The sequence below is a fragment of the Aspergillus pseudoviridinutans genome, assembly GCF_018340605.1.
Source record: "Aspergillus pseudoviridinutans IFM 55266 DNA, scaffold_5, whole genome shotgun sequence".
NCBI classification, from domain to species: Eukaryota; Fungi; Ascomycota; class Eurotiomycetes; order Eurotiales; family Aspergillaceae; genus Aspergillus; species Aspergillus pseudoviridinutans.
In genome coordinates, this window is record NW_025091285.1 from 2,457,067 (window position 1) to 2,483,925 (window position 26,859).

The following is a 26,859-nucleotide window of genomic DNA, read 5'->3' on the forward strand; positions in this document are numbered from 1 at the left end:
GAGCAATGGTGAAAGTGATAATAATGAGCGGAACAGTTTGAGTCTGGAGACGGGTTGAGTGGCCTGAAGTGTGAACACTTGACTACTACCTACCATCAAGGTATCCGCGATCGTCAACACGTCAAATCGTTATCTCCAATACCTGAGCTTGCGTGTACTATCACATGACTCAGTGTGGCCCCTGTGGCCTCAGGCAACCGTGGAAGAAGCGGTCACCTGATGCGCAATGACGATAGCGGCATCTCTCCAATTCCAGCCGCCTGATCGCAGCCACCTCGAGCTGCATCGCACCCCTTCATCTTATCCTTCGGTTTGAAGGCCGTATTCAATTTGGGACACCTAATACAGTCTCAAAGGCTACGACAACATGGGAGCTCTATTATCTTTGCCTCTTCTGGCTATCCCCAGCGCCAGTACGGTACGTTGTCACTGGTGGAGTCTTTCGGATAAGTACACTGACACATCGAGTAGCTCATCACTGTCGCAACTTCGTGTTGTGGAGCCGCAACATGTTCGGCGGTTTGCAGCGCGTGCGGAAAGTTTCAGAATAGGTAATAATCCTGTGTTGAATTCCGTTCAGAGACTGAGCATCAACGAGTCGCTAATGCTTGTTCGCCGAACCAAACAGTATGATGACAAGAATCGCTTATGCATTCATTCTCTTGATCAACTCGATCGTTTCCTGGATAATGCTCACACCCTGGGCGCTGAAAAAGTTGGAGCATATGACACTAGATTACATGGAAATCCGATGCGACGGGAAAGAGTGTCATGGTTGGGTGGCGGTACATCGTATCAACTTCGGTCTCGGCCTCTTCCATCTCATTCTCGCTTTTATGCTTCTTGGCGTGAAATCGTCCAGGAATGGTCGGGCTGTTCTGCAAAATGGTTTCTGGGGCCCGAAGATCATCTTATGGATTGCCCTGGTCGTGACGTCGTTCTTCATCCCGGAGTCATTCTTCCTCGTATACGGTCACTACATCGCTTTCTTCTGTGCGATGCTCTTCCTCCTTCTTGGACTCATTCTTCTGGTGGATCTGGCGCACTCGTGGGCTGAACTCTGCCTGCAGAAAATTGAGGAAAATGATTCTCGGCTGTGGCGCGGACTGCTCATAGGCTCAACGCTCGGCATGTATATTGCGTCGATTGCGATGACCGTCCTGATGTATGTTTTCTTTGCTAAGGAACATTGCTCTATGAATCAAGCAGCTATTACGGTGCGTATCCCCCCAGCTGACCAGAAGATTCCCATGAACTCTCGACTCATATGACTTTACAGATCAACCTGATCGTCTTTCTCATCATCTCGGTTGTATCCGTTCAACCTGTGGTGCAGGAACATAATCCTCGGGCTGGATTGGCGCAAGCGGCAATGGTGACGGTTTATTGCACGTACTTGACCATGTCTGCCGTTTCGATGGAGCCTGATGACCGCCAATGCAACCCTCTGGTCCGCGCTCGAGGCACGCGGACGGCCACCGTCATTGTGGGTGCTATCGTCACTATGGCGACTATCGCATATACCACGACCCGTGCCGCCACCCAAAGTCTTATGTTAGGGTCTCAAGCTGGTCATGGCCAGTACGCGCAGTTGAGAACAGATGACAACGAACATGGCCTCGTCACTCAGCAGCCCAGTCGCCGTGAGATGCGTGCCGAGGCTCTTCGTGCTGCTGTGGAGAGCGGTAGTTTGCCTGCTAGTGCATTGGACGAGAGTGACGATGAGTCCGATGAGTATAGTGCCCAGGACGACGAGAAGGGCTCGACGCAATACAACTACTCTCTTTTCCACATTATATTTTTCCTGGCTACGACATGGGTAGCTACCCTACTGACCCAGCGTCTTGATCCTGAGACCACAGAGGACTTCGCACCTGTGGGCAGAACATATTGGGCTAGCTGGGTGAAGATCATCAGCGCTTGGGTGTGCTATGCTATCTACTTGTGGACCTTGCTTGCCCCCGTCCTTCTACCCGATCGTTTCGATATCTATTAGGTTGAAGGATGTTGCTTCATTCGTCAGTTGAATGATTTCGTTTGGGAGTTTGGCGTCTGAGCAGAGGTGCAGCCTCATTTCACTCGTTTCGCATTATGTGTAGAGGAATTGATTCATCGTTGATCGTTTTCGAGCGTTAGATGCAAGAAGAGAATAGTCAGATATCATTTTGTCGGATCACCACTGTAGTCACTGTAGTCGCACGTCGATACTTAGCCATGAAGGGGAAACATTGATGTCTTATCAGCCACTGATAACGAACTCCGCGTACAGTTTGCGCGTAAAGTGGCCGAGGGACGCGCATATTCCCGCGTCAATCTAACTGGCGCCACCATGGGATGAATATGGCGACCATCAAGGCCATCGAGGCCCGTTCGGTATGCTTATATTTCCTCATTTCTGACGGAAGAGCGTACGGTTGGCTAACCTCCTCATTTGGCGTCCAGGTTCACCAGATTCAATCCGGTCAGGTGATCGTCGATTTGTGCTCCGTTGTGAAGGAATTGGTTGAAAACAGTCTCGATGCTGGTGCAACATCAATCGGTAGGATCATGGAAAACCATCAAAGATATGCCATGCGATAGCATATTGACACACTCTTGTTTTCCTGGGCATAGAGGTCCGTTTCAAGAACAACGGGCTGGACTCGATCGAGGTACAAGATAATGGAAGTGGAATATCGCCGGAGAACTACGAGAACGTCGGTGAGCTTTCCCTTGGTAGAGACCGGTCCGACTGAGAAGTATTGCTCACCTTTGGCAGCTCTGAAACATTACACGTCGAAACTCTCGTCCTACGAGGATCTCTCCCGCTTACACACCTTCGGCTTCCGAGGCGAAGCTCTCTCGTCCTTATGCGCTCTAGCCGATTTCCGCATCGTTACGGCCCAAGCTAATCAAGCTCCCAAGGCGACTAAGCTGGAATTCGAAACATCGGGGAAGCTGTCGAAGACCCAAATAGTCGCTGGCCAAAAGGGCACAACAGCCTCGGTGGAGGGTTTGTTCAAGAAACTCCCCGTCCGCCGCAGGGAGTTGGAAAAGAACATCAAAAGAGAGTATGGGAAAGTCTTGAATCTGCTCCATGCCTATGCTTGTATTAGCACGAGGGTACGCTTCAGCGTCCGGAATACAGTGGGAAAGAATCGGAATGTGGTGGTCTTCTCGACGAATGGCAACCAGACCACAAAGGAGAATATTGCGAATGTCTACGGGGCAAAAACTCTGCTGGCCCTCATCCCGCTCGACTTGACCTTGGAATTTGAGCCATCCCCTGCGGGAAGGCGGACAGCTGAAGGGGGCCTCCATACAATCCAGGTCAAAGGGCATATCTCTCGTCCGGTATTTGGTGAGGGAAGGCAGACGCCCGATCGTCAGATGTTCTTTGTGAATTCCCGCCCCTGTGGTCTGCCGCAAATTGCAAAGGCGTTCAATGAGGTCTACAAGTCTTTCAATGTGTCGCAGTCCCCCTTCGTCTTTGCAGACTTCAATATGGACACGAATGCCTATGATGTGAATGTATCCCCTGATAAACGCACAATTCTGCTGCACGATGCGGGAGCGTTGATCGATTCCCTCAAGCAGACTCTTACGGAAATGTTCGAAGCGACTGATCAGACTGTCCCTCAATCTCAAATAGCTGGCCATAAGCAACCTGCTCCGAAACAGCAGTTGGGGATATTGCAGGCAGCTACCCCTCGCCGGGTTTCAGGCGAGAAGGAGCCTACGGCAGGAGGAGAGCCAGACCATCCCGCTGATGAAGAGGACCCGGAATCGAGTCAGCTGGGCTCCCAGGCGAAGCTGAAAAGCTTTCTGAGTAACCTTGGTTCACAACAGGAACGAGTGACTCCATCCTCGTCTCCCGTCCGCAGAGACGAGTCAGAGCAACCGGTTTCCACTACAGCGCCGAAAACGCCGGCCGGCCGGGCTGAATCCTTGACCAGGACGGCTGATAGTGAATTATTCGTTTCAGAGGGTGGCACACCATCCTGTGAAACTCCCCAACTTCCTAAGGTGTCAGATAAGGAACAAGAGTCACCGAAGAACGACATAGAGCAGTCTACGCCACAGGACGATTCTGAGCTTTATCAACAACACACCTCTTCAACTCAAACAAATCTACACGAGGAGACACCCAATGTCATACAGAACGCCTTCGATCGAATGCGACCCAGGCGTATACCGGCTGAAGTTGCCACTATAACCATTGGCAACAAGACAATTACGTCCATGGTAGGAAGCGGGATACCTAGGAAAAGGACCGGAGGATCAATTGACTCCACCGGTGGAGGCTTGGACCGCAAGAGGAGGATACACACTCCCTCTCGTTCTAATATCTTTGGCAAACATATGAGGGCCTTTGCAGCTCCAGGATCGCAGATAGAGCAAGCAAGCAGCAGTGAAGCTGAGGAGGAGGTAAGAGTGGAAGATGAAGAGATCATGGACAGCGGTTCCGCAGACGGCTCCCGATCATATTGTCCGTCCGATGAGGAGGATGATCGCTCCGCAGAGGTGCCGGATGATGAGCTCGACGGGCCCGAAGCTAGAGCTGCGGAGATGATGAATGATGAGGAGAAGAAGAAACACGAAGAAGCCGAGGTGCAGCGGCTCATTCGACAAGCTGAGGAAAAGGCAGTGTTGCCTCAGGAGAATAGTATCCAACGTGCGAACAAGCTGAACAAAGGGGCTGGTCATCGCGACTCTACAACCCATCTGGTGAGCACCGTTGACGGGTCGCTTTCTAGGATTGAGAGCCAGATGAAAAAGGTGCAGCACAGCCTCCGTGCCCACAGAATTGATGCGGACCATTCTCAGGAGGATACGGCGACGGCCGCGGCAGTGACAGCAGAAGAACGGTTGTCACTGACAGTTAGCAAGGATGATTTCGCCAGAATGCGCATTATTGGGCAATTCAACCTCGGATTTATCCTAGCGACCCGGTCGTCGGATGATGGCTCCGCTGGGTCCAGGGATGAGCTTTTCATTATTGACCAGCATGCTTCGGACGAAAAGTTCAATTTTGAGCGGCTTCAAGCTGAGACAGTGGTACAGAATCAGCGCCTTGTCCAGCCCAAACGACTCGATCTCACTGCGGTTGAAGAGGAGGTTGTAATCGAGAATCGAACCGCGTTAGAGAAGAACGGATTTGTCGTCGAAGTCGACGACAGCGGCAACGAGCCAATCGGCCAGCGCTGCAAGCTGATCTCCTTGCCGCTGAGCAAGGAGGTTGTATTCGGTGTACGGGATCTGGAAGAGCTCATTGTTCTGCTATCCGAGATGCCAGCAACCAGCAGCAGCGAGTCTGCCCTGCAGACCCATATCCCTCGCCCGAGCAAAGTCCGCAAAATGTTCGCAATGCGAGCATGCCGATCCAGCATTATGATCGGCAAATCTTTGACCCAGACACAGATGGTCCGGGTTGTGAGGAACATGGGGACAATCGACAAACCATGGAATTGTCCCCATGGACGACCAACCATGCGTCATTTGATGACTCTGGGTCAATGGAACGAATGGGATGAATATGGGTATGGCAATGAGGAAGACGAAGAAAGCAGCGGGGTCGAGGTCGACCGCTTGGATGTATGGAGGAACTATTACCACGAGACGGGGGAAATGAGCGCGGAGGAAGAGGGAAACACAGCTGAGGCCGATGAAGAGGCTGAGTTATAGAACGTGTGCACAGGTTTTTGGTGTTTCTTTTTGGGATAGCTCATTTTGGTGAAGTATATATAATGTGCCATGAAAGGCCCCGAGGACGGACTATCGTCCTAGAAATTTTGAAGCAAATATCTCCTCCTCTGCAGAATAACCCACAATCTACCAGGCTGACTTTCATTTACGAAATCTATTCCGAAAGTCAATGATCCTTCTTGCCCATCATAGATGTCATCGGATATTTGGCATCCTAAACAGGAAGAACATGCAAAGCCGGCACGTCGTCCACGTATTTGATATTCAACCAAGAAGCAAGAATTCAAGAATCACCACCACCTCAACCACCCTCCCTTCGCCTCCTCCTCTCCCTTCTTCCCCTTCCCCTTCCCATTCATCGTCATCTGCCCCTCTCCCTCCTCCCCCACCCCTTCCTCCCTCGCCTCCACCTCCCTCAACATCTCCTCCACAACCAACAAATCCCTCTCAATCAACTCCGCCCAATTCTGCACGTCCCCAATCTCCTTCAGCCCCTCGCGCGCCGTATCCGCCACCTTCTCCCACTGCTCATTCTGCCGTCCCAGCTCGGCCGTCGTCCGCCGCAGCTCCGCCTCCTGCTTGTCTAGCGCGGCGGCGTTCTCGTGCAGCGAGCGCGCGCGGTCGCGGAGCTCAGCATCGTAGTTTGCGCCGGCGGAGCGGAGGGAGGCAGTGAAGGCTGCTTTGGCTTCAAGGGTGCGTTGGGAGGGGGTTGGTGAGGAGGTGGGTGATGATTGTTGTGGTGGTTGGGTGGACATTGTTGGTTGCTGGTGAGTAGGGGGATGATAAGGATGATGATGATGATGAACTAGATCTAAAGTGTCTGAGTGGATAGCGTTGGTGAATGCTCTATATATATATATATATATATATGTGCGTGTGTGTACTTGATGATATGGCAGGATAAAACAGAGTATAGACAGAGATGCGTTGATTACCCCACCTCATGTGCCACACTAGAAGTTGACTGCAGTCGACAAAATTGAGATGATAAGATGATTGGATGCATGTTCTCCAAATCCGTGTATTGGCATGGCTGACTATGTAGAACTCTCTATCCACGGGCACAGGGTATGCCTTCTGTTCGATACATACATAAATCCACAGACATAAATGCAAAAACTATAGGCATAACTTGGTATTAACAGTCCATCACCAAATATGTAATGAGCGCTGGCTATATGCTGCTGCTTGAAAAAAATTCCCCAAAACGCCATGTATGCCATACCGAAAAGTTATTTGCGACATAGCTTCACTTGCCGTGGTACAGTGCATATTAAATAGAGGAGTATTTTTGTTGAGAATGTACGTAAGATGAAAAGATAATCGAGACAACGACCTCACATGTTCGCCAGCTCGTGGTCAATCTGGCGGTCGAGGAACGCCTTCTTGTCACCAGTCAAGGTCGTCTGGAGCCGTTGTTCCACCAAAGCACGAACTAAAGAGCTATTAGGGAATAATACCAATTAATTTATGGGGAAAGGAACTGACCTTGCTTCTTAGTCACCGTGTCCAGGTCCACCTCTGCCAGACAGCTGCGGATCGCTTCTGTGATGGCGCCCTCATCCGGTCCGGTACCACCAGTCCGGAAGTCAAATGCACTAACGGGTCTCGAGTTCAGGCCACCGCCGAGGGGACTGCGTGAATTCTGGCGCGCTACCCCCAGCAGATTGTCCGTACTCTGCATAAGTCCTACGCTGTGCCGACTCATGCCCATAGGGCTATCCTGGTAGTGGCTAAGATTGCCCACTGACATATTCCGCTGGTGTGGATTGTCGGTATATCTGGTAAAGCTGGAGAGATGCGAGTTGCGGTTGCCCGGAATGTTCCCGCCAAATGGAGCTGGCGATTGCGGTGGCATGTACGGACTCGAGTGTCGGCCTTGGGGAAATCCGGTGAGGATGGTAGAGGCCGGCTTCACCGAGGAATAGGTGGAACGAAGATCATCCATCTCCATGACTGCCTCGTCTCCGTAGCGGCTGTACATCTTCTCCTGGCTGACGCCATAGTCGCCACGGCGGCCTGGGAGGTTGTTCGCCAGTGCGTAGTCATCCCAGCGTTGGAGAGGAATACTCCGAGGATCGAATACTTCATCCTCCACTGCTACAACTCGCTTAGTGCCCTTCTCTCCAAGGACAATACGGGTACTGCCCCAGCTGAAATCGTCCTGTTTCCAGAATGCATACAATGGCAGGATAAAGTTGTAGATTGGGAACGCCATGATGTAGATAATCATCCACCCGATATGCTGCCACTGCCGTTTGACGATAAAGATGATGGCCTGGAGACCGTACACACCTGCCAGGATAGCGATGGAGATATATGGAAACGGGCCGGAGTTACTGGCGACAAGGTAGATCAGGTATCCTATGTAGACGCAGGTCGCCGGAAGGATGATGGTTCCGATCAGGTCAATCAGTACCACAAATCGCATGCTGAAACAGCAGAAGCCACATAGGTCCTTCAGAGCCGCAAGCTCAACCAAATTGTGAATCGTTGAGTTAATCCACCGACGTCGCTGAGAGAGAAGGACAGACCAAGTCTCCGGGGCGGCGGTACTGGCATAGGCATCTGGAATGAACTTGTAGGACATAGTCGGGAAGTGCTTCGTCATCAGAGTTGTGAGGTAACGATCTTCACCCAGAGACAACAGATTTTTTTTGTGCAGGGTATCTATATCGTTGTCCGCATATTCTCGAATGACGTTGTCTGAAACAATCAGAGGTCGACCCTTGTCTGCGGTCCGTAGACGATACATGCAGAAACTAACGGGAGCGTCAGTAAATTCAGATGAGTACCAAGTCACGGATCGGGCACACTTACCACCCGGGAAGACATGTCACGCTTCCAAACAAAGACTCGAAAGCCTTGGCCAGATGATGCGAAATGAAGTACTCGTAGACTTGAATCATTGTCCACCAGCTTCGTTCCTCATTCTGAAGACTAGTCTCGCCGCAGATACCGGCAATCCGTGCATCATTCGCACAGGCAGCGACGAGTCGATTGAGTGAGTCTTCTCGAACACTCGTATCCGCGTCCACCATCAGACAGTACTCATAGAGTTCAGGGTCGACTCCAATGATGTTGTTGATCTGGTGGAACATCTCCAGCTCGAGCGGTGACATCGGGGAACGATGATGTACACGGTTCAGGAAGTTGAGCAGAAGGATTTGCGAGTCACGCTTACCCCTGTTACCAGGCTTCGGCCGGTTTTGTTCGGACTCCTTACCGACTTTGACGACCACAATATATGGAACCACATTGCCCTCGTATTCGTAAAGACCAGAGTAAACCTTGCCATAGTTGAGCTGATCACTTCCTTGCCCGAGAGACTTGAACGGCAATGCAGGGGGGTCGATCTTAGGGTCAACGCCTAGGATGTCCAGGACGATCTTAGGAGTTGGTCGATCATTACCGCCACCGACAATCATGCCATCGCATACGACGAAGATGAGTTTCCTCTTGTTGTCATATTGTAGGGCTGTCAAGGAGTCGAGACCTTTGCGAAGCGCATCTTCACCTTCTGTATACGCTGGCACAAGACAGATGACAAACTTATCTTGCGGTGCTGGACGCCGTTTGGACCCAAGCTGTAGAGCCGCAAGGAATTTAACAAGGACAACAGAGGCTATGAGAATTGTGAAGGCAAGCAGAATCCAGTTATTGACGGTACACCGGGGGCTATCGCGGAAGTCCACTTTCCCTTTGTTGAACACATAGTCGAGACATATCTGAGACTTTTTGAAGTCTTCAGTATTTCCCCATTTGTCGGTCACGTCAGTGCCTGGATAATTCTTGAAAAGGTCTGTGACACTTGTTGGTAGGAAGTTGTAGGTGTCTTGGTTATTCATCCTATCCAATGTGTAAAAGTAATCCGTCAAGTCATAGATGTTTTGGTTCACAATGACCCAGTATCGCTGGCTATTGTCGGCCTGTTGCGCAACGGTTCCTCTTGTCCAGACAAGATCTCCCTTGAAGTATTCACGGATCTTTGGGAGGAAAGTATCCTCATACCAGGTGATCTCGTGCAGCTTGGTGGTTGAGGGCCAATTTAGGGGACCACAATTGTGATTCGCATAGGAATACATGTCAGCAGTCGTGTCGTTATAGGAGAGCTTGATTGACTGGTCTGTCACCATTGGCGAACAGAATCGAGTCAATGGGGGAGGAAAGTAGGCATCCAGATTCTGGCCTCGGAAGGGCTCCATGGTCGACGCAGTCACGTCGATATTATTGTCACTGTGCTGGAGCCTCCAGAATTTGCTGATATCGTACACTTTACCGTGGATGCTGACATAGAAATCGTTGTCACCCTGGTGATATCCAACTTCCTTGGAGTTCCAGACTTTATCCTTGTTCGGGCAGAGCAAGTCACCAAACGCCATGATATAGAAACACACAATGGCATTGAAGAGAAGGATGAGGAAGACGAGAACCAGTTTCTCCCTCCAGGCCATCCGCACATCAGGACGTTTCATGCGGCCAATGTAGCGAAGGACAAAGGATGGGATCCAGAAGGTCATGGCCCAGACAACCCCTGCCCAAACGCGCCGACCGAAAGTGATTTCCTTCTTCTCGATATGCTTGGGACTGCCAAACTCGGGATCAAGTCCGCCAGTGTATCGGCCGTCGTCGCCGTCGTAAAGTTGGTTCTCCCACTTTTTGCTGTCACCCTTGGTACCGAGGCCATAGTCACCAGCCATGTTCAAGGTGTTCGGCATACTAGGAGCGATGGAGTTCGCTAACCCTGCGACACTGGGTGCCAGCATGCTTTGTCTCTGGAGGAGGTTGTCCCGACTGCCCAAGAGGCTGGCGGACTCCGCCACGGGATTCGGAGCGTACTGTGCCACGCCAGTGTCAAGCATGCCACCGCCGTACATGTACGAGTTTGCCCCGGGTGTTTCATCCGGCTTGAGATCGAGCATTGTCTCCGCTTCCCACCATGCGTTCTCTCGCATCCAGATTCGTTGATGGCCGACAAAGGCGTCGCCATTGGTCCAACCTCTTTCCATCAACCAGCTCTCCACACCGTCCCTTCCTTCTCTACAGCCCAATCGCGAATAGCGGCTGACAAACTCCTCCACGTCAAAGTCGGCCGTAAAATCCATCTGCTTGAGACGCCGATTAGCCCATTCGGCAAGTCTCCACTCGCGTATTTGGCGAGAAACGGCACCTGCAGACCAGGCGGCAGTGGGCGAGGCAGCGCTCAAGGAGTCAGGGGTATCATCGGTTGGATGGATCGAGATGTGGTGCCAGACTCGACTGCTGCCCAGCGTCGTCATGAGGTCAAACCGCCCTCTCTTGCCGACAGTAATCCCTTCAGCTTCCACGGGAAACAGTAACTGCCGGAGAAACGAGTCCATATCAACCTCTAACCCAACCTTTTCCAGGACTTCCTGTCTCTTGTCGAGCTCATATTCCCGTTCACGCCAGGCAGGACCAGTGGTAATTCCCAAATCTGGCTCGACCTGCGCTACGGAATTATTCAAATCATTGAGTACAGAGTGTCCGACGGGGGGAATCTGGACGCCATCCTCCTTCATCTCTGCATTGATACCAAGGGTATCGTCAAAGACTCCTCTCAGTGCCACAGCTTTACCAAAGGCAGGCCTAGGGATATCCACGACCGTGATACCCACGGTATCCTCATCTGACCACTGGCCGGCTGATCCGCTTCCAGAATCACCTTCCTGGTTTGCCCGGAGCTCATTCGCAATAGTTTCGTTGGCCTTCACAATGACCCAGTCGACAAGTGCCTCATAGATGCCCGCGATCAACACCTCACGATCTTCAGTGGAACATTTGTGAAGAAGCACGTCCGGGTCTAATCCCAGCAGTCCCCCAACCTCCTCGCATGCTTCCTCGAGATCTTCCTGATCGACCAGAAAGCCAGCCGCATTACCGAGCTTGAGTAGGCCTGCAAGGATGGAGAGTAAACCACGTTGTGAGGCGCCTTTGATACCAATGGCCTTCAACGCTGCTCTAAAATCCTCTGCCGCCGCAGCATCGTCGGCGGTGGGGAGATATGATGGAGGTGAATAGGTACCTGACCTGTTGAGTAAGGTATACGCAGAAGGATCCTTCAGGGCTAAGAATTCCCGCTCCGCAGGCGTCGATGAGGACGTCAAAAGATAGTAGAACACGTCAAAGGCACGGTATCCCGGTTCTGAGGAAATATCCAAGAGTCCCTTTTGCACGTTAATGCCAGAAGTCGACAGTGCAAAGCTCAATCCGACGAGGCTTCCTTGTAGCGTGAAGGTGTAAGAAGCAGCAAGGGCAGAGTATAGAGAATAAGAAGGGTTGAATGCTGTAACCGCGGATAGGAACGGTCTGAGTGCGGCAAGTGCGCTGAAGGCTATGCTGGGTGTTGGCAAGGGTAATGCGGCAAGGAATGGTTCGAAGAGGGAGGGTGTCGATTGGTGAGCGGAGCTGGACAAAGGTTAGCGACCAAACGTACGGTGTTGAGATATATTTGAAGGGAGTATCATTCGAACCATAAGACGATACATCCATCCTCCGCCCGCCTTCGAGCATGCTCCCATGCTCGGATGGCTAATTCTCGATCTATGGTGCCACCAGTCCGGCCATCCGGAGTAGTGTGCCTGGCAGTAGCCCAACTATTCACAACCAGGCTTGTCCCTGCATCTAGCTGATAAGATTGACCGGAATTGTAGAACGCATGTAGTGCGTTCAGCAAGGTCGTCGTGGACACCTGGGAGGTTTGGGGAGCGGATCGTGGACCACTCGTGGAAAAGCCAGCTGAATGATTGGAATAGACGGAGAATCTGTTCGACATGATGACTTATGTGACCGTAAGACTGCACTGCAATTGAGTCAAATGTGGTAGCTGAGAACTCCGTGGGTTAAACACCCGAAAAGGCTGGTGCAACTATCGCAGATCTTTTGTTCAGAACATGGGCAATTATGGAAATTCTCCTAATGATAGAGACCCAAGATACAGTGACCAAACTGAAGGATTCTCTTCCCTTGATGCGGAGTGAAGCCGTCGAAATCAGACGTCTTGATTGGCAATCTTGTCGCTGAACGAATGGAACGGGACGAACTTCCACAGACGGAACGATTTGTGACGATGATACCCTTCACCTTCAGAGCGAGAGATAAAGCGTGGGATAGGTAAGGATATGGCGTGTAGCGACTGTTGAGACGGCGAAAACCCGGAAAATGGCAATTATCGATTAAGGGAACAACGTGAAGCGAGGGACGGTTGAGGGCAAGGTCAACAAAGGAGGATTAAACAACCGCAAAAGAAAAGAAAAGCGTCGATTACAGATCGACAGCTGATAATGAACAGAGAACAAGAAGTAGAAACAAGTTGAATGATGCAGTATGGACAGGATGGAAGGGGAGAGAAGAAAGTTGCTGGTGATGCTGTCCAGTCTCACAATGTCAGTCCAGTTCAGTCAATCTGTTGTTGTGCTAACTTACCTTAGGCATGGTACCTTAGGATTAGCTAGCTGTATCAGGTATTTCTGGGGATTTCAGGTTCAGGGTGAAGGAGACGTATTGAAAATTACTCTGTGGAGATAACGCAGAACCCGGGTATATTTGGTTTTAATTGGCAATAACAGTCAGAAGGGCCGGGCAATATCGCCATGGAAATCAGGCGAAGCACTATAGTTGATACTAGCAAACCACTAGCCAAACTCTAACGAGCCAGTCGTAGCTGATGAGTACTTTCAAATTTTGTCTAGACTCGACTTGGGCCTAATTTTGTATTCTCTGGCTCCCTTGATGATATCAAACTGCGCATCCCTTTATTCGATACGCACTCCTAAGTAATACGCGGATGATCAATTCGCTCTGTTGCTTAATACTCATAGAATACCTTAGAAAGTAAGTAGCTACTCCATATCTCGACCGACGATAATCCATCCATGGTCTGGGAAGGGACAGTACCAGACTCTGGGTTTCAGACCCATCAGGTGGTGAGATAACAGAGAGGCCCTTTTTTTTTCTGAGACAGAACCCACGACTTCAACCATGTCAGGTGGCGTACCAGTACCACAGTGACAAAGCGTATCGAAAAGCCAATCAGAGCCGCAATCACAGCTAGATCCCCGACCTAAATTCTATAATTGGCATCCTCGTCTCACCTGGGCTACATTGGTTATTCATACATAAACCGATAGCCCATACAGTGTAAGTGTTTAGCATATTTTGGTTGAACACTGATGCCGGTGAGGCCACCCTTGTCTCAGTGAAACACACCAATCGGGACTGATCAAATTGCCACCTTAACAAGATTTTCTGCTCATCAAGCCTTGATTCGATCGTTGATCCCTTTCTCTTAACAATCATCTGTCATATGTTAGATGTGGAAGAGTCATGCAGCGCGATACCTGCATTGGATGTCCCCGCCGGATTGTTATTTTAAGTCTCATGCTGCTGTACAGGCTCTGCATGTCTAACCTTTCTTTATTGTCAGGTTTTGTCCTTGGACAGCAGAAGTGGATTCGAAAACTGTTGGAAACTTGGTGAAGGAAAAGTAGCAACTTCCATCACCTTCTATTCTAATCGTAGTATCCGTATTAACAATGAAGGGGGTTTGCTGTAAATATTGTATGACGCTTTCCCTTATTTGAGTTTGCCAGATCGAATGATTGATCCATTATAGTCCGTACTCAGTAAGGTACCGGACGTATCTAGCCGGTATCTACGTTGTGAAATTTCCAGCTTCCAAGAAAATTTTCACTTCTGGTCCTTGATCATCTGTCTCAAGTTCACTGAAGATCATTGATTCACGGTCTACCATCCAGAGGCTTCTACGCGCACTCACACTATAAAGCATATCTTCCTTCAGTGAATATATCGATCAAACACACGAGACTTGGGGTTTAGACATTATCACAAGTTGAAGTCAACCAAGGTAAGGAGAGCCCCTGAGCCCCTCGTCCCTAGTCCCCAACTAATCCTAGCAATTCTTTTCTTCATCAGTGGCGTTGGTGATTTAGCAGTTTTTATGGCTATTGATCAGAGGTGGATAAGGTAGTTCCTATTTATTGAGACGTACGGAGGGCTGATAGTACTGTACGGTACCTCTAGGACGACCCTCAAAAGTCCCTAACAGTTCCTTCCGGTTCGGCCGTCCCGGTGAAGCTCCACATCTCCTATTTCGATTAGGTGTTGATCAATAGTCGACCCGACCATGAGATGCTGAAAAGACGCGAATGGCCCTCGGTTAGGGTCAGCGTTAATAGTAAAAGTAGAATCCGCCCTTGTGACAGACACTTTTTTAAGCGTAATTTTCGGTCCTTTCACATACTGTAGAAACGCCGAGACGGTATTCTCAATCTACCAGCATAAGAATAGAAACCACCAAACCCAAAGAGGTAAATCAACAATACAGCACCTAATTACTACTCCGTACACACAGCACCACCTCTGTTATCTTCGCTGGGCGGTGACCCCAGACAGGACATGGTGGACAGAGAGGCACTGCTACAGAGACTCATCATTGCTGCTTTTTTTTGCCCAAGTCTCTTCTCAGCTTGTCATCTGTCTGCTACTTTGATTTCTCCATTTCTTCCATCATAATTATAATAATACTCTCCATAATTGAGAGTATTTGTGCCCCTCGCTTCCGAGTCCTTCAACGCTCTACACACGGTCGCTTCTGCTCAAAACCTCAAAGTCAACGACGATCGCTTACACCCACTGTCGTTCTTCCTTTCGTGCAAGTTGATTTCTGTAGTGCTCAACAGGTTGCATTTGCCATCTGCACAAGCAATGTGCTCGTCTATCTGCACCATTCTTCTTCTTTGATTACTTCKCGATCACCATTCTCATTACCAGCCTGAGCGTGGGCGAGACGGATCAACCAGGCTCGAGACTCTTTTAATCTTTGTCGAATTATTTATTTCTTGTTTCGTTCGATCGACTTCGTTCAGCGAAAAGTTAGTACCTGTTGATCATTATTCGTCTTCAGATTTGAAGCACCTTGGGGACTCGACACCATCTACATAATGGCTGCGCAGTCACCAGCGGGAGGCGCTCCGTCTCATGCGCAGTCGTCTTTACCGTCATTACCAGCACATTTGCAATCAGACACCCATCTGACAGCTCATTTAGCTAGCCGGTACAGTCTCCCCCGTTCTCCTATCTTTCTAATCAAGAGGGGTTGATACAGTACTGACATCCGTGCCGCATCATTCAGTTTCCACGTCGGATTGCCAACGGCCCGACTCTCATCCCAGGCCCTGATCAGTCTAAACACATACACGACATCGACTAAAGGCCCTGATGGCGGCAAAGAGGGCAGTGCAATGGGAGAAGCGGAGGACCTGGCCAAACGTGCCTTTGCACGTCTCGGCGCCAGGGGAGAAAATCAGGCCGTTGTTTTCCTGTAAGCTTCTTGTTGATCTTGGTGGAGCGATTATATCTGACTCTGCTCATTTAGTGGCGAGAGCGGATCTGGAAAGACGACAATCCGCTCCCACTTGTTGTCCGCATTCCTTTCATTCTCCTCGACCCCATTGTCGTCAAAGCTATCTTACGCGGCGTTTCTCTTCGACACCCTTACAACCACGAAATCCTTGACCACACAGACAGCCTCAAAGGCTGGACTCTTCTTGGAGCTGCAATATGATGGCTCGTCTTCTGTCAACCCAACTCTCATTGGCGGAAAGATCATTGACCATAGACTTGAACGGAGTCGGATCACCTCTGTACCGACCGGAGAGCGAAGTTTCCACGTGCTGTACTATCTTCTAGCTGGGACTAGTCCAGCTGAGAAGGCTCACTTGGGCTTCGACAAAACCGTCCACGTATCGACCTCGTCAGGCGCCGTTGGCCATAAGAGGTGGAGATACCTGGGCCACCCGACTCAGCTGAAGGTGGGTGTCAATGATGTGGAGGGCTTTCAGCATTTCAAGACAGCTTTGAGAAAATTGGAATTCCCGCGCAGCGAGATCGCCGAAATTTGTCAGATCCTTGCTACTATTCTGCATATTGGACAGTTGGAGTTCGCCAGTGGGCAAGCMACAACCACTCATGCGGAAGAAAGTGGTGGGTATTCACATGAGGGTGGCGAGACGGTCACTATTGTGAAGAACAAAGATGTGCTGTCTATCATCGCTGCATTCCTGGGTCTGTCGGTTGAAGACCTCGAAAATAGCTTCGGCTACCGAACTAAGACCATCCACCGGGAAAGAGTAACGGTCATGCTGGATCCCAAAGGTGCCCGACAAAATGCCGATGAGCTTGCACGAACCATATATTCCCTTCTAGTCGCCTACGTAATTGAAGCCGCCAACCAGCGGATCTGCGCAGCGGAGGATAGCGTTGCGAACACGATTTCTATTGTCGACTTCCCTGGTTTTGCCCAGGCCTGCGCCACCGGTTCTACTCTGGATCAACTTCTCAACAATGCAGCTACTGAATTGTTGTACAATTTCTGTCTGCAGTCATTCTTCGATCGAAAGGCAGACGAGTTGGAGCGGGAAGAGGTTTCGGTGCCCGCAACAAGCTACTTTGATAATACTGATGCTGTCCGCGGCTTGTTGAAGCATGGCAATGGGCTACTCAGTATTCTTGACGATCAAACGAGGCGCGGGCGGACCGACAATCAATTGCTAGAATCTCTGAGAAGACGTTTTGAGAACAAGAACCCTACTATCATTGTGGAGGGCTCAAAGAGGACCAGCTTGATCTCACAAAATGCTCGGTCCGCTTTCACCGTAAAGCACTTTGCCGGTGAAGTCGATTATTCCGTCAACGGCCTAATTGAGGAGAATGGAGAGTTTATCTCCGGCGACCTTATGAGGCTTATGAAATCCACCAGAAGCGACTTCGTCAGGGAGCTCTTCGGACAGGAGGCCTTGCAAACAGTCACCCATCCTAAGGAGAAGACGGCTATCATGCAAGCACAAGTTAGCTCGAAGCCCTTGCGTATGCCTAGTATGGCTCGACGCAAGACAAGCCCATCTTCACGACTGGCTTTCGATGCGCCAGCCGCGGGAGATGCAGATGAGGTTGAGAGTCAAGCTGAGAGCGTCGCAAAGGATTCATCTTCCGGCAGACGGAAAAGCGCTATGCTCACTAGTGGCATACAAGGCGCCGCTGGCCAATTTCTTTCCTCGCTGGACATTGTTAATAAATGCCTGAGCTCAACGAACCTGAACCCCTACTTCATTTTCTGCCTGAAGCCGAACGACAGGCGCATTGCAAATCAGTTTGACAGCAAATGCGTGCGAGCACAAGTACAAATGTTCGGTATTGCTGAAATTAGTCAACGGCTACGGAACGCGGACTTCAGCGTTTTTCTTCCATTCGCTGAGTTTCTTGGTCTGGCGGAGATTGGCAACATCGTCGTTGGCAGTGATAAAGAGAAAGCCGAAGTCGTCCTTGACGAGAAACGTTGGCCGGGCAATGAGGCTAGAGTCGGCAGCACTGGTGTATTCCTGAGCGAGCGATGCTGGGCCGATCTGGCAAAGGTCGGAGAGCGTGTTGTTCCTGTGTATGCTGCTGATATGTCGGATGAAGGAGGTGATGGTTTGCTCCACCCTCGTAGCACTGGCTATGCGGATTCCAAAGTCCGACTTCTCAACCCAGCCGATCAGTCGCCTGGAGCGTTCATCTATGGTGACGAGGCAAAACAGGGTTACTTCGGAAGCCGCGATCTCGATGGACGCTCTGATGCCGGTAATTCTGCCTTCAACTCCGGGGATATGTTTCGAAACCATGAAACGCGGGAGCAGATGCTCGAGAAGGGAAATGAGAAGAAAATGGAAGAAGTCGATGAGGTGCCCATCTCCGGTAGTCGCAAGCGTTGGATAGCGCTCGTTTACCTGCTCACGTTCTACATCCCGGACTTCCTGATCAAACTCTTTGGCCGGATGAAGCGCAAAGATGTGCGAATGGCCTGGCGTGAAAAGTTCGCCATCAATCTGATCATTTGGTTCAGCTGTGGGGTCGCCATCTTCTTTATTGTCGCCTTTCCTGGGCTGATTTGTCCCACGCAACACGTCTACTCTGCAGCGGAATTGTCTTCGCACAATGGCAAGGACGGACATAATTCATTCATTGCTATTCGCGGTGTCGTTTTCGACTTGGACAAATTCATGCCAAGTCACTATCCAAATATTGTGCCCGAATCGGCTTTGAAAAAGTACGCGGGTGTCGATGCAACTGGTCTCTTTCCGGTGCAAGTGTCTGCACTCTGTCAGGGCAAGTCAGGAAGCGTTGATCCCACGGTTCTATTAGACTACAGACCTACCAATATCTCGGGATCAGCAACTACGATCAGCGGCACAGATACCAACTCCGTATACCATGACTTCCGGTACTTCACCAACGACTCCCGTCCTGACTGGTTCTATGAACAAATGGTGATGCTCAAAGCAAATTACCTCAAAGGTTATGTTGGGTATACGCCAACGTATTTGAATACCCTCGGTAAAAAGTCACAGTATATCGGCAGCATCAATGGCAATGTTTATGATTTGAGCAGCTACATCGCTGGTGGTCGGCTGACGAAAGCACCTCCCGGCGAGTCGATCCCTGCGGATGTTGACACGGAATTCATGGACAACACTGTTGTGTCGCTCTTCCAATCGCTTCCTGGCCAAGATTTGTCAAAGCACTGGGAGAATTTGAAGATCGACTCGGCGCTGCGTCATCGGATGCAACTTTGTTTGGACAACCTCTTCTTCGTCGGTCATGTGGACACGCGTAACTCAGCTCAGTGCGAGTTTGCTCAGTACTTTATCCTCGCGATATCAGTTCTCATTTGCTCGATTATCGTCTTCAAGTTCCTTGCTGCTCTACAATTCGGTAGGAAGAACGTGCCCGAGAATCTGGATAAGTTCATCATCTGTCAAGTCCCTGCCTACACAGAAGACGAGGACTCTCTCCGCCGTGCCATTGATTCTATGGCACGCATGCGGTACGACGACAAGCGCAAGCTTCTCGTCGTTATCTGTGACGGTATGATTATCGGCCAGGGGAACGATCGTCCCACGCCCAGGATTGTCCTCGACATCTTAGGTGTTCCGGAGTCAGTGGACCCTGAACCTCTCAGCTTCGAGAGTTTGGGAGAAGGTCAGAAACAGCACAACATGGGCAAAGTCTACTCGGGTCTGTACGAAGTCCAGGGTCACATTGTTCCTTTCCTCGTGATTGTCAAGGTCGGAAAGCCTTCGGAAGTCTCGCGCCCCGGTAATCGAGGCAAACGTGACTCCCAGATGGTCCTGATGAGATTCCTGAACCGTGTCCACTACAACCATCCGATGAGCCCTATGGAACTGGAGATGCATCACCAGATTCGTAACGTCATTGGTGTCAACCCCACGTTCTACGAGTTTATCCTGCAAGTTGATGCTGATACAGTCGTCGCTCCTGATTCAGCAACACGAATGGTGGCTACGTTCCTTAATGACACTCGCCTTATTGGTGTCTGTGGTGAAACGGCTTTGAGCAATGCTAAAACTTCTGCGGTGACTATGATTCAGGTTTATGAGTACTACATCTCTCATAACCTCACAAAAGCTTTCGAGAGTCTTTTCGGGTCAGTCACGTGCTTGCCTGGATGCTTCACGATGTATCGGATTCGCTCTGCAGAGACCGCCAAGCCATTGTTCGTCAGCAAGGAGGTCGTCGACGCTTACGCTGAGATTCGTGTTGATACACTCCACATGAAGAATCTGCTTCATCTGGGTGAGGATCGGTACCTGACCACGCTTCTCCTCAAGCACCACTCCAAGTACAAGACCAAGTACATCTCGAGCGCCCAGGCCTGGACCATTGCTCCTGAAAGTTGGACAGTATTCCTTTCACAACGTCGTCGGTGGATCAATTCCACTGTCCATAATCTTATTGAGCTGATTCCAATGCAACAGCTTTGTGGATTCTGTTGCTTCAGTATGAGATTCGTCGTGTTTGTTGATTTGCTCAGTACTGTGATTCAACCTGTCACTCTTGCCTACATCATCTACCTCATCTACTGGCTGGTCAAGGACACATCCTCGATCCCCTACACTTCATTAATTCTACTTGCCGCCATATATGGCTTACAGGCTCTCGTCTTCATTATTCGTCGGAAGTGGGAAATGGTTGGATGGATGATCGTTTACCTCCTTGCGATACCTGTCTTCTCCCTCGCCTTGCCCCTCTACTCTTTCTGGCACATGGATGACTTTAGCTGGGGTAACACACGTATCATAACCGGAGAGAAAGGTCGCAAGGTCGTTATCTCTGATGAAGGAAAGTTCGATCCCGCCTCGATCCCGAAGAAGAAGTGGGAAGAGTATCAGACCGAGTTGTGGGAGGCTCAGACTTCACGAGATGACCGTTCTGAAGTTTCTGGTTTCTCTTACGGCACCAAGTCTTACCATCCCGCTCAATCTGAGTATGGGTTCCCAGGCTCGCGGCCCATGTCACAGCTGGACCTACCTCGCTTCGGATCCCGGATGTCTTTGGCGCCGTCAGAGATGATGAGTCGACACGTGGACATGGAGATGGAGAATCTGTCCCACTTGCCAAGTGAAGATGCCATTCTCGCTGAGATCCGCGAAATTTTGCGGACAGCCGATCTGATGTCCGTGACAAAGAAGAGCATCAAATTGGAACTGGAGAGGCGCTTCGGTGTCAATCTGGATCTCAAGCGTCCTTATATCAACTCAGGTAAGGGCTATACGTTTTCAATCCCCTTGTTGCGTGCATTATGCTAACTTTTCCAATCTATAGCCACCGAGGCAATTCTTGCTGGTGCCCTTTGAGCTTCGCATCCCCTCATCCACGGAGGATGGACAGTTGACAAAGAAAACGATGGAGCACTTTCGATTCCGACATTGTATAAAGATTCTTCATTTATCTAATACGCGTTTCTTCTTTGAGCGATGTTGTGGAAGAGATCTGCTGCATACCTGGGATTCATGGACCGCCAAAGCCATCTTCATGATTAGTGTGATGATCTTGTTCATCTGAGCCCATTTCCGATCAACCTTACTCATCTGCTACCTTTTCATGGCAACAAACTGAGCTTGATCTTGTCTATTTTCGGTTTGCATTTGCCTTTTCGCCTTAGATGTATACGAGCCTGGAGTTGTACAGTTATCCATTTCGCCTCATGTCTCATCTCAAGCATCGGCACATTTACTGTTGAGCGTCAGTTTTGGGTTTCATTTACATTAGGTAATAAATATTGACTTGGGATGTCTTTGTGTACACGTGGACGCCGTGAAATATACGAGTTATAAGTTCATGTAGCAGTGGACAGATAAGGGTATGATGATTGCAACGATATGTGAAAGTGACGCGAAGCTATCCTCTAAGGCAATTTCCATAATTATGACTGTGAAAGCAATGCGCTGAGAGATGGTCGGGTAACGAAGGATCAGGAAAGGGGTATCTGGCGAGTCATCGACTAGTTGCGGAAGTGGCATTTAACAGTAGTACACCCGGAAAGTCCAAAGGTAGTTGAGATACTTGAATGGGAGAAAGGCTTGTAAAGACTTGGACAGTCAGGGATGATATCCGCATCCACAGAGCAAGGATCCCTTGTGTGCGGAGTCTTGAAAGAGATTAATAAGAAGGGGCCAGAGAAGTCTCGATCGGCTGGTCAAAGGCTTTGGGATCACTATGTTCCATGCCCAGTATCTGCCAGGCGGCACCCATCATGCCATGGCCCAGACCCTTGGGAAAATCACCAAAGACCGAGTTACGCGACACATGTTTCTGAGCGCGTTCGCGAGAGATCCTCTCCTTCTTCGCAGCGGCCACTCTATCCTGCTCCCGCTCGTGGCGGACGATGTCATCTTTCCATTCTGCCCAGCGCTCGTAGTTCTCGCGCTGTTGTAGCACTTGATAGCGAAGCTTGACTTTTGATGGGCGCCAGCCGACACGATTGCCATTGTTCTGGGACATTGTAGACTTGAGATCGCAGACGTTGGATTCTTTCGTCAGCTTGAGAAGATGAGCAAAGACGTCCCTGCTCTCGGATGCAGTCTGTTGAACCTTGTCATGCAGAGCACTGGAGGGTGATTTGGTAAGCGGCAAGTCGAGCCATGAGTGCAGATCCGCCGCCCGTTGCACCGAGTACGGGTCGAGCATGTTCGAGCGTCGGTTTTCTTCGCGAAGGAAGCGGACAGCCGCTTGTAGACTGGCGACTTCTGCGCGAAGAGCCTCGTTCTCGCGCATGGCGGCCAAGGAGAGACTGTTATCGATGACAACACCGTCCGTCGTGGTTCCAACTCCTGTTGTACCGGAGAGTCGTTTGACCCGCTCAAGCCGATTCTTGAGCTCCTCTCGCTCCGCTTCCAAGGCTTGCAGGTCCTTGCGTTGTGTCTCAATGACACCCTCGAGGTCCGCTTCCTTCGCCTGCATCTCCTCGATCTTGATTTCAAGGTCCTTAACCATGGATGCTTTCTTGGTAGCCTCACGCATTCTGGATTCTACCAGTTCTACTCGAAGAGCTTGCTCCTCAATTGTTTTGTCCTTGACGCCCAGGGCTGTCGACGCTTCATGTATCTCATTCTTGAGCCGACGTATTTCCTCATCCGCGTCTGGAGAGTTTGTCTTATTCGACTTGAGCTCCGCAGCTCTTGCAATCCATGGGGCAGGAAGCCTCTCAAACTCTGTGGTGATGGATAGATCGGATGAGATGGCGTCCAGCTCCTCGAGGAGGCCACCCAGGGTGCGTAATCGATTATAGAGTAGAAACATGGTGTCATTGCTTTCGGATCCTGGTTCCGACGGTTGACAATAAGCTGTGGAGGTCTCTGACATCGTCTTTGATGCCTCTTCGATAGTCAGGGGTTCGGTTCGAGCCTCATCGCTAATGAGAATCGCCAAGTTCTCCCCAAGCTGACGTGTCAAAGCAGAGAGCTCCTTGGAAGATTCTTCGGCGCTCTTGAAGGGCCCGGCAACATCTTGTGATAGAGACAATGATCGCGATTTAAGGTCTTCGAGTGCACGATAAACCTTGCCAAGGGCAACTTTCAATCCCCGGGCTTGGGACACAAACCCATCCGCTTTGGTAAAGAGCAAAGAGCACTCCTCATCGCCTTCCTCCGGAACCGTGATCTTTGACTGCAGCAATGTCTTTAACCGTGCCATGCAAGATGCAGCATGATCAATATAGGACTGCGTCAACGATGAGCGCATGCAGAGTTCATCCGCAAAAGCCTCGAGGCACGTAGGAAGAAGGGTTTCTGCGAGATGCGAAAGCAGTGCGATGGATCGCTGTAGTTCTATAGCGCACTTTCTGAGGTTCAGATCATTTTTTTTCAGACATTCCATCCAGAAATTCAATGTGCGCTCCACTGGCTCCATCTCGAACAATGCCCCTTTGATGCTCTCGAAATTCTCCGTAGAGCAGCTAGTGATATAATTGACAAACCGGTCGCTGAGAGACGAGATATACAGGAGCTTCTCAAGCACGTCGTAGGCGACGAATATGTCATCGAGAGCTGTCGCTATCGAGGCTTGCTCGGATACGKTTTCACGTATAGTGTTGCTCATCAGAGTGGCCTTGAAGCTGACCCTCTTGAAGCGCAAAAGGGCCAGAATTGAGTCTCGCTCTTCTTCAAAATAGTCGGGCAAATAAAGTTTGAGAATGGATAGATGCTGTATGGCTTCCTCTGCGTTCATACGGCCTAGTTCGATATCAATTGTCTTTGTCTGCGTCTTGGCCATCGACGCCTGGAGTTTCCTATTCAAGTCCATCATGGCTCGCGACCGCGTCGTAAGATCGTTCGCCTCGGCTTCTGAAATCTGCTGAGATGCTCGCATATCCTCCAGATCCCCTTGTAAAGTAGAGACCAGCTCCCGAAAGCGGACCAGAGTGTATTCTAGATCTTCAATGACTTCATCTTGCTGAGAGATCTTTCGGCATTGTTCGTTGAACAGGCTTTCCCGATAATCAATCTCTTCCTGCAGTTGCTTTTCTGTTTCAATGTGGTTGTATTCAAGCTCATCGTTGATCTCTTTCAAAGCCTCCAAGTCTTCGATAGCAGCTTTGAGCTCGTTGATCTCTTCTTGGTACCGCATATTCTTGTCTGCGAGCTCTTCTATCATCTCTTCAGCCCCGAGTGCTGTCTCCAGCTGCTGCTTGAGATCTTCAACATTATTCTCAGATACAAGCAGCTTCTCTTTTGTTGCTTCGTACTGGGATTTGATCGCAGCATAATCCTCCAAATCCTGCTGGAGTTCCTTGATCTGATCTCGTAGCTCCGATTCCTGCTGTTGGGTCATGTCCCGGAGACGAATCAAAGCTTCGCGGAGGCGCTCATTTGTCTTTTCCATTTGGAGCCATCCATGGCTGGACTTCTCTTCAGGGCTCATGACCTGGCCCAGCTCCTCATTCTCTTCCTTTAGGACATCCAGCTCCAGTTCAAGCTCCTCAACTCTCGCCCTTAACACGGCACACTCGTGCTTKAACGCATCGGCTGTCTCTTCGGCCATTTCACGGTCCAATGCTGCCATTTCCAAGATTGATTCATGCTCCGCTTGGAGACGCTCGACTTCCTCAAGCTTGGCCTCTGTATCTTTCAATTTCTTGCGCAATTCTCCAATCTCAAGCTGTTGCGGTTGGTATTTTGCTTGCAGCTTCTGGATAATGGCTTCGAACTTGTCCCGCTCTGACTGTAGTTTCTCTAGGGTCTTAAGCTTCTCTCGGTCCTCCGCTCGTTTCTTCTCCATGACCTTGAGCTTTGTCTTCATCTCATCAAGCTCCCTCGCGACTGCAGTAGAATTGCTCTGTGCTTGCCGTTGCGAGGAAGTTGTAAGACTGGGGCGGCCGCTAGCCGGACGCGTCGAGCTCGGTGCTTTTTCAGATACCTTGCGAGTAGGTGCCTCGTTTCCGTCCATGTCAGGCTCAGCATCGTGAGGATCTATCTCAGGATCTTCTGAATAAGCACTTGTGCGGCTTTCTGTTTCCTCCGATGACTTGTTAGGGGCGGTTGGGCGCAGTGCAGGCCGCTTCAATTGTCCTGAAGATGCTGTTGGTCCACTTTGAAGACTTGGTCTTCCCGCCTTGCTGGCTGGTCCTGATATAGACGATCGAGATTGGCGAGAGGCGGCAGAGGGAGGCGGAGGAGGGCCCATCGACGTCTTTGGTCCGGACAAAGGGCGGGCTTTTACTGCGGACGGCCGCGAGGGACCACTGATGGACGAGCGAGTGGAAGAAACAGGGACGGCGGGGGTCGATGGAGACTTGACCGGCGATTTTAGAGGCGACTGAACCTGCGACATGTTAGCAGTCACCAGAATATTGGCAAGCATGGACCAATCTACCCTAGACGTCCGCTGCGATGCGGTCCGCGAAGTTGGCGACGGGCTCGCAGCACTGGCGCTATGTCTTTTGGCATTGTTCGCAGGCAAAGCGCTGGGTCTTTTCATGGCAATTCCACTTGTTGTAGAACCAGTCTGAGCTCGTCCTCTGTTCGCTGGAGCACTGGCGCCGCCCCTGGGAGGTTGTTTCGTCTCCCGCACAGGCTGTTCAACGATAGCCGCAATAGCAGACGGTCGTATAAACATTCCAAAGCCTGGTTCACAGTCGAAATATCGTTCTCCTTGAACGGCGCCATCGTTTTTCCCTGTAGGTTCATCCAGCTCAATACCGACCCAATCGCCAGCAGCAAAATGCGTAGTCCCAATAAACCGGACGGTGGCCTGCCGACCGTCGGTCAGAGCGACTACATGGCCAATAAATAATTCAGACATGGCACAACATTCGGAATGAGAGCTCTTGCTCAATCAATGGCCAATGGAACTCCGGTTGCAGGCCTAGACTAAGGGCCGAGGAGATGCGGTTGTTGATGTGTTTGTTGCTTCCCGAGCCTCAGGACGCGACGGCGCGTGATTGGTTGATCCTGGGGCCTGAGGCATCAGCCCCTGAGTCATTTAGCCAGGGTGCCTAAACCATAAAGCGCATTGGCCGGAGCGTCCACAGTCCAATTTCCTTAGTGCTTTCGACTACAGAGTAGTTCCTAGGTAGACTATGTAGACTAGGTAGACTACATCGTCGCCGCGAATCATCCGTCGGCGCATTCCGGCAATCTACCCGAAAGAAGTTACTGCGCAGTCCTCTACCACGAAACTAATGTCAACAAAATCGCGGTGGCAAGTTGGGAACACCTGCGCCGCATCTCGATCTGGCAGCTTTTCTCCAAAGGACAGAAAGCACATTCCTTGCGGGTCGTTCGATTGTGGAAACAGACC

General features: G+C 50.5%; 6 protein-coding genes across 6 annotated transcripts; 3 read left to right on the top strand and 3 right to left on the bottom strand.

Moving 5' to 3' along the window:
- Positions 1-689: 689 nt before the first annotated feature.
- Positions 690-1,996, top strand: Asppvi_007922 (serine incorporator domain-containing protein; the record flags this gene model as incomplete). The annotated part of the gene is made up of 2 exons (XM_043303805.1): positions 690-1,217; positions 1,280-1,996. The coding sequence occupies 2 exons, from the start codon at positions 690-692 to the stop codon at positions 1,994-1,996; spliced, it is 1,245 nt and encodes a 414-aa protein (XP_043159740.1).
- A 344-nt stretch (positions 1,997-2,340) lies between these two features.
- Positions 2,341-5,664, top strand: Asppvi_007923 (ATP-binding mismatch repair protein PMS1; the record flags this gene model as incomplete). The annotated part of the gene is made up of 4 exons (XM_043303806.1): positions 2,341-2,373; positions 2,443-2,539; positions 2,614-2,700; positions 2,759-5,664. 4 exons carry the CDS (start codon positions 2,341-2,343, stop codon positions 5,662-5,664), a joined length of 3,123 nt encoding a protein of 1,040 aa, XP_043159741.1.
- A 311-nt stretch (positions 5,665-5,975) lies between these two features.
- Positions 5,976-6,440, bottom strand: Asppvi_007924 (uncharacterized protein; the record flags this gene model as incomplete). Its single annotated transcript, XM_043303807.1, has 1 exon — positions 5,976-6,440. One exon carries the CDS (start codon positions 6,438-6,440, stop codon positions 5,976-5,978), a length of 465 nt encoding a protein of 154 aa, XP_043159742.1.
- A 582-nt stretch (positions 6,441-7,022) lies between these two features.
- csmB (putative chitin synthase) lies at positions 7,023-12,478 on the bottom strand (the record flags this gene model as incomplete). The annotated part of the gene is made up of 4 exons (XM_043303808.1): positions 7,023-7,120; positions 7,174-8,447; positions 8,506-12,111; positions 12,177-12,478. 4 exons carry the CDS (start codon positions 12,476-12,478, stop codon positions 7,023-7,025), a joined length of 5,280 nt encoding a protein of 1,759 aa, XP_043159743.1.
- A 3,187-nt stretch (positions 12,479-15,665) lies between these two features.
- On the top strand, positions 15,666-21,416 carry chsE (chitin synthase class Va; the record flags this gene model as incomplete). Its single annotated transcript, XM_043303809.1, has 4 exons — positions 15,666-15,778; positions 15,857-16,045; positions 16,100-21,321; positions 21,385-21,416. The coding sequence occupies 4 exons, from the start codon at positions 15,666-15,668 to the stop codon at positions 21,414-21,416; spliced, it is 5,556 nt and encodes a 1,851-aa protein (XP_043159744.1).
- Positions 21,417-22,221: 805 nt separating this feature from the next.
- Asppvi_007927 (putative dynactin) lies at positions 22,222-26,361 on the bottom strand (the record flags this gene model as incomplete). Its single annotated transcript, XM_043303810.1, has 1 exon — positions 22,222-26,361. One exon carries the CDS (start codon positions 26,359-26,361, stop codon positions 22,222-22,224), a length of 4,140 nt encoding a protein of 1,379 aa, XP_043159745.1.
- Positions 26,362-26,859: the final 498 nt, after the last annotated feature.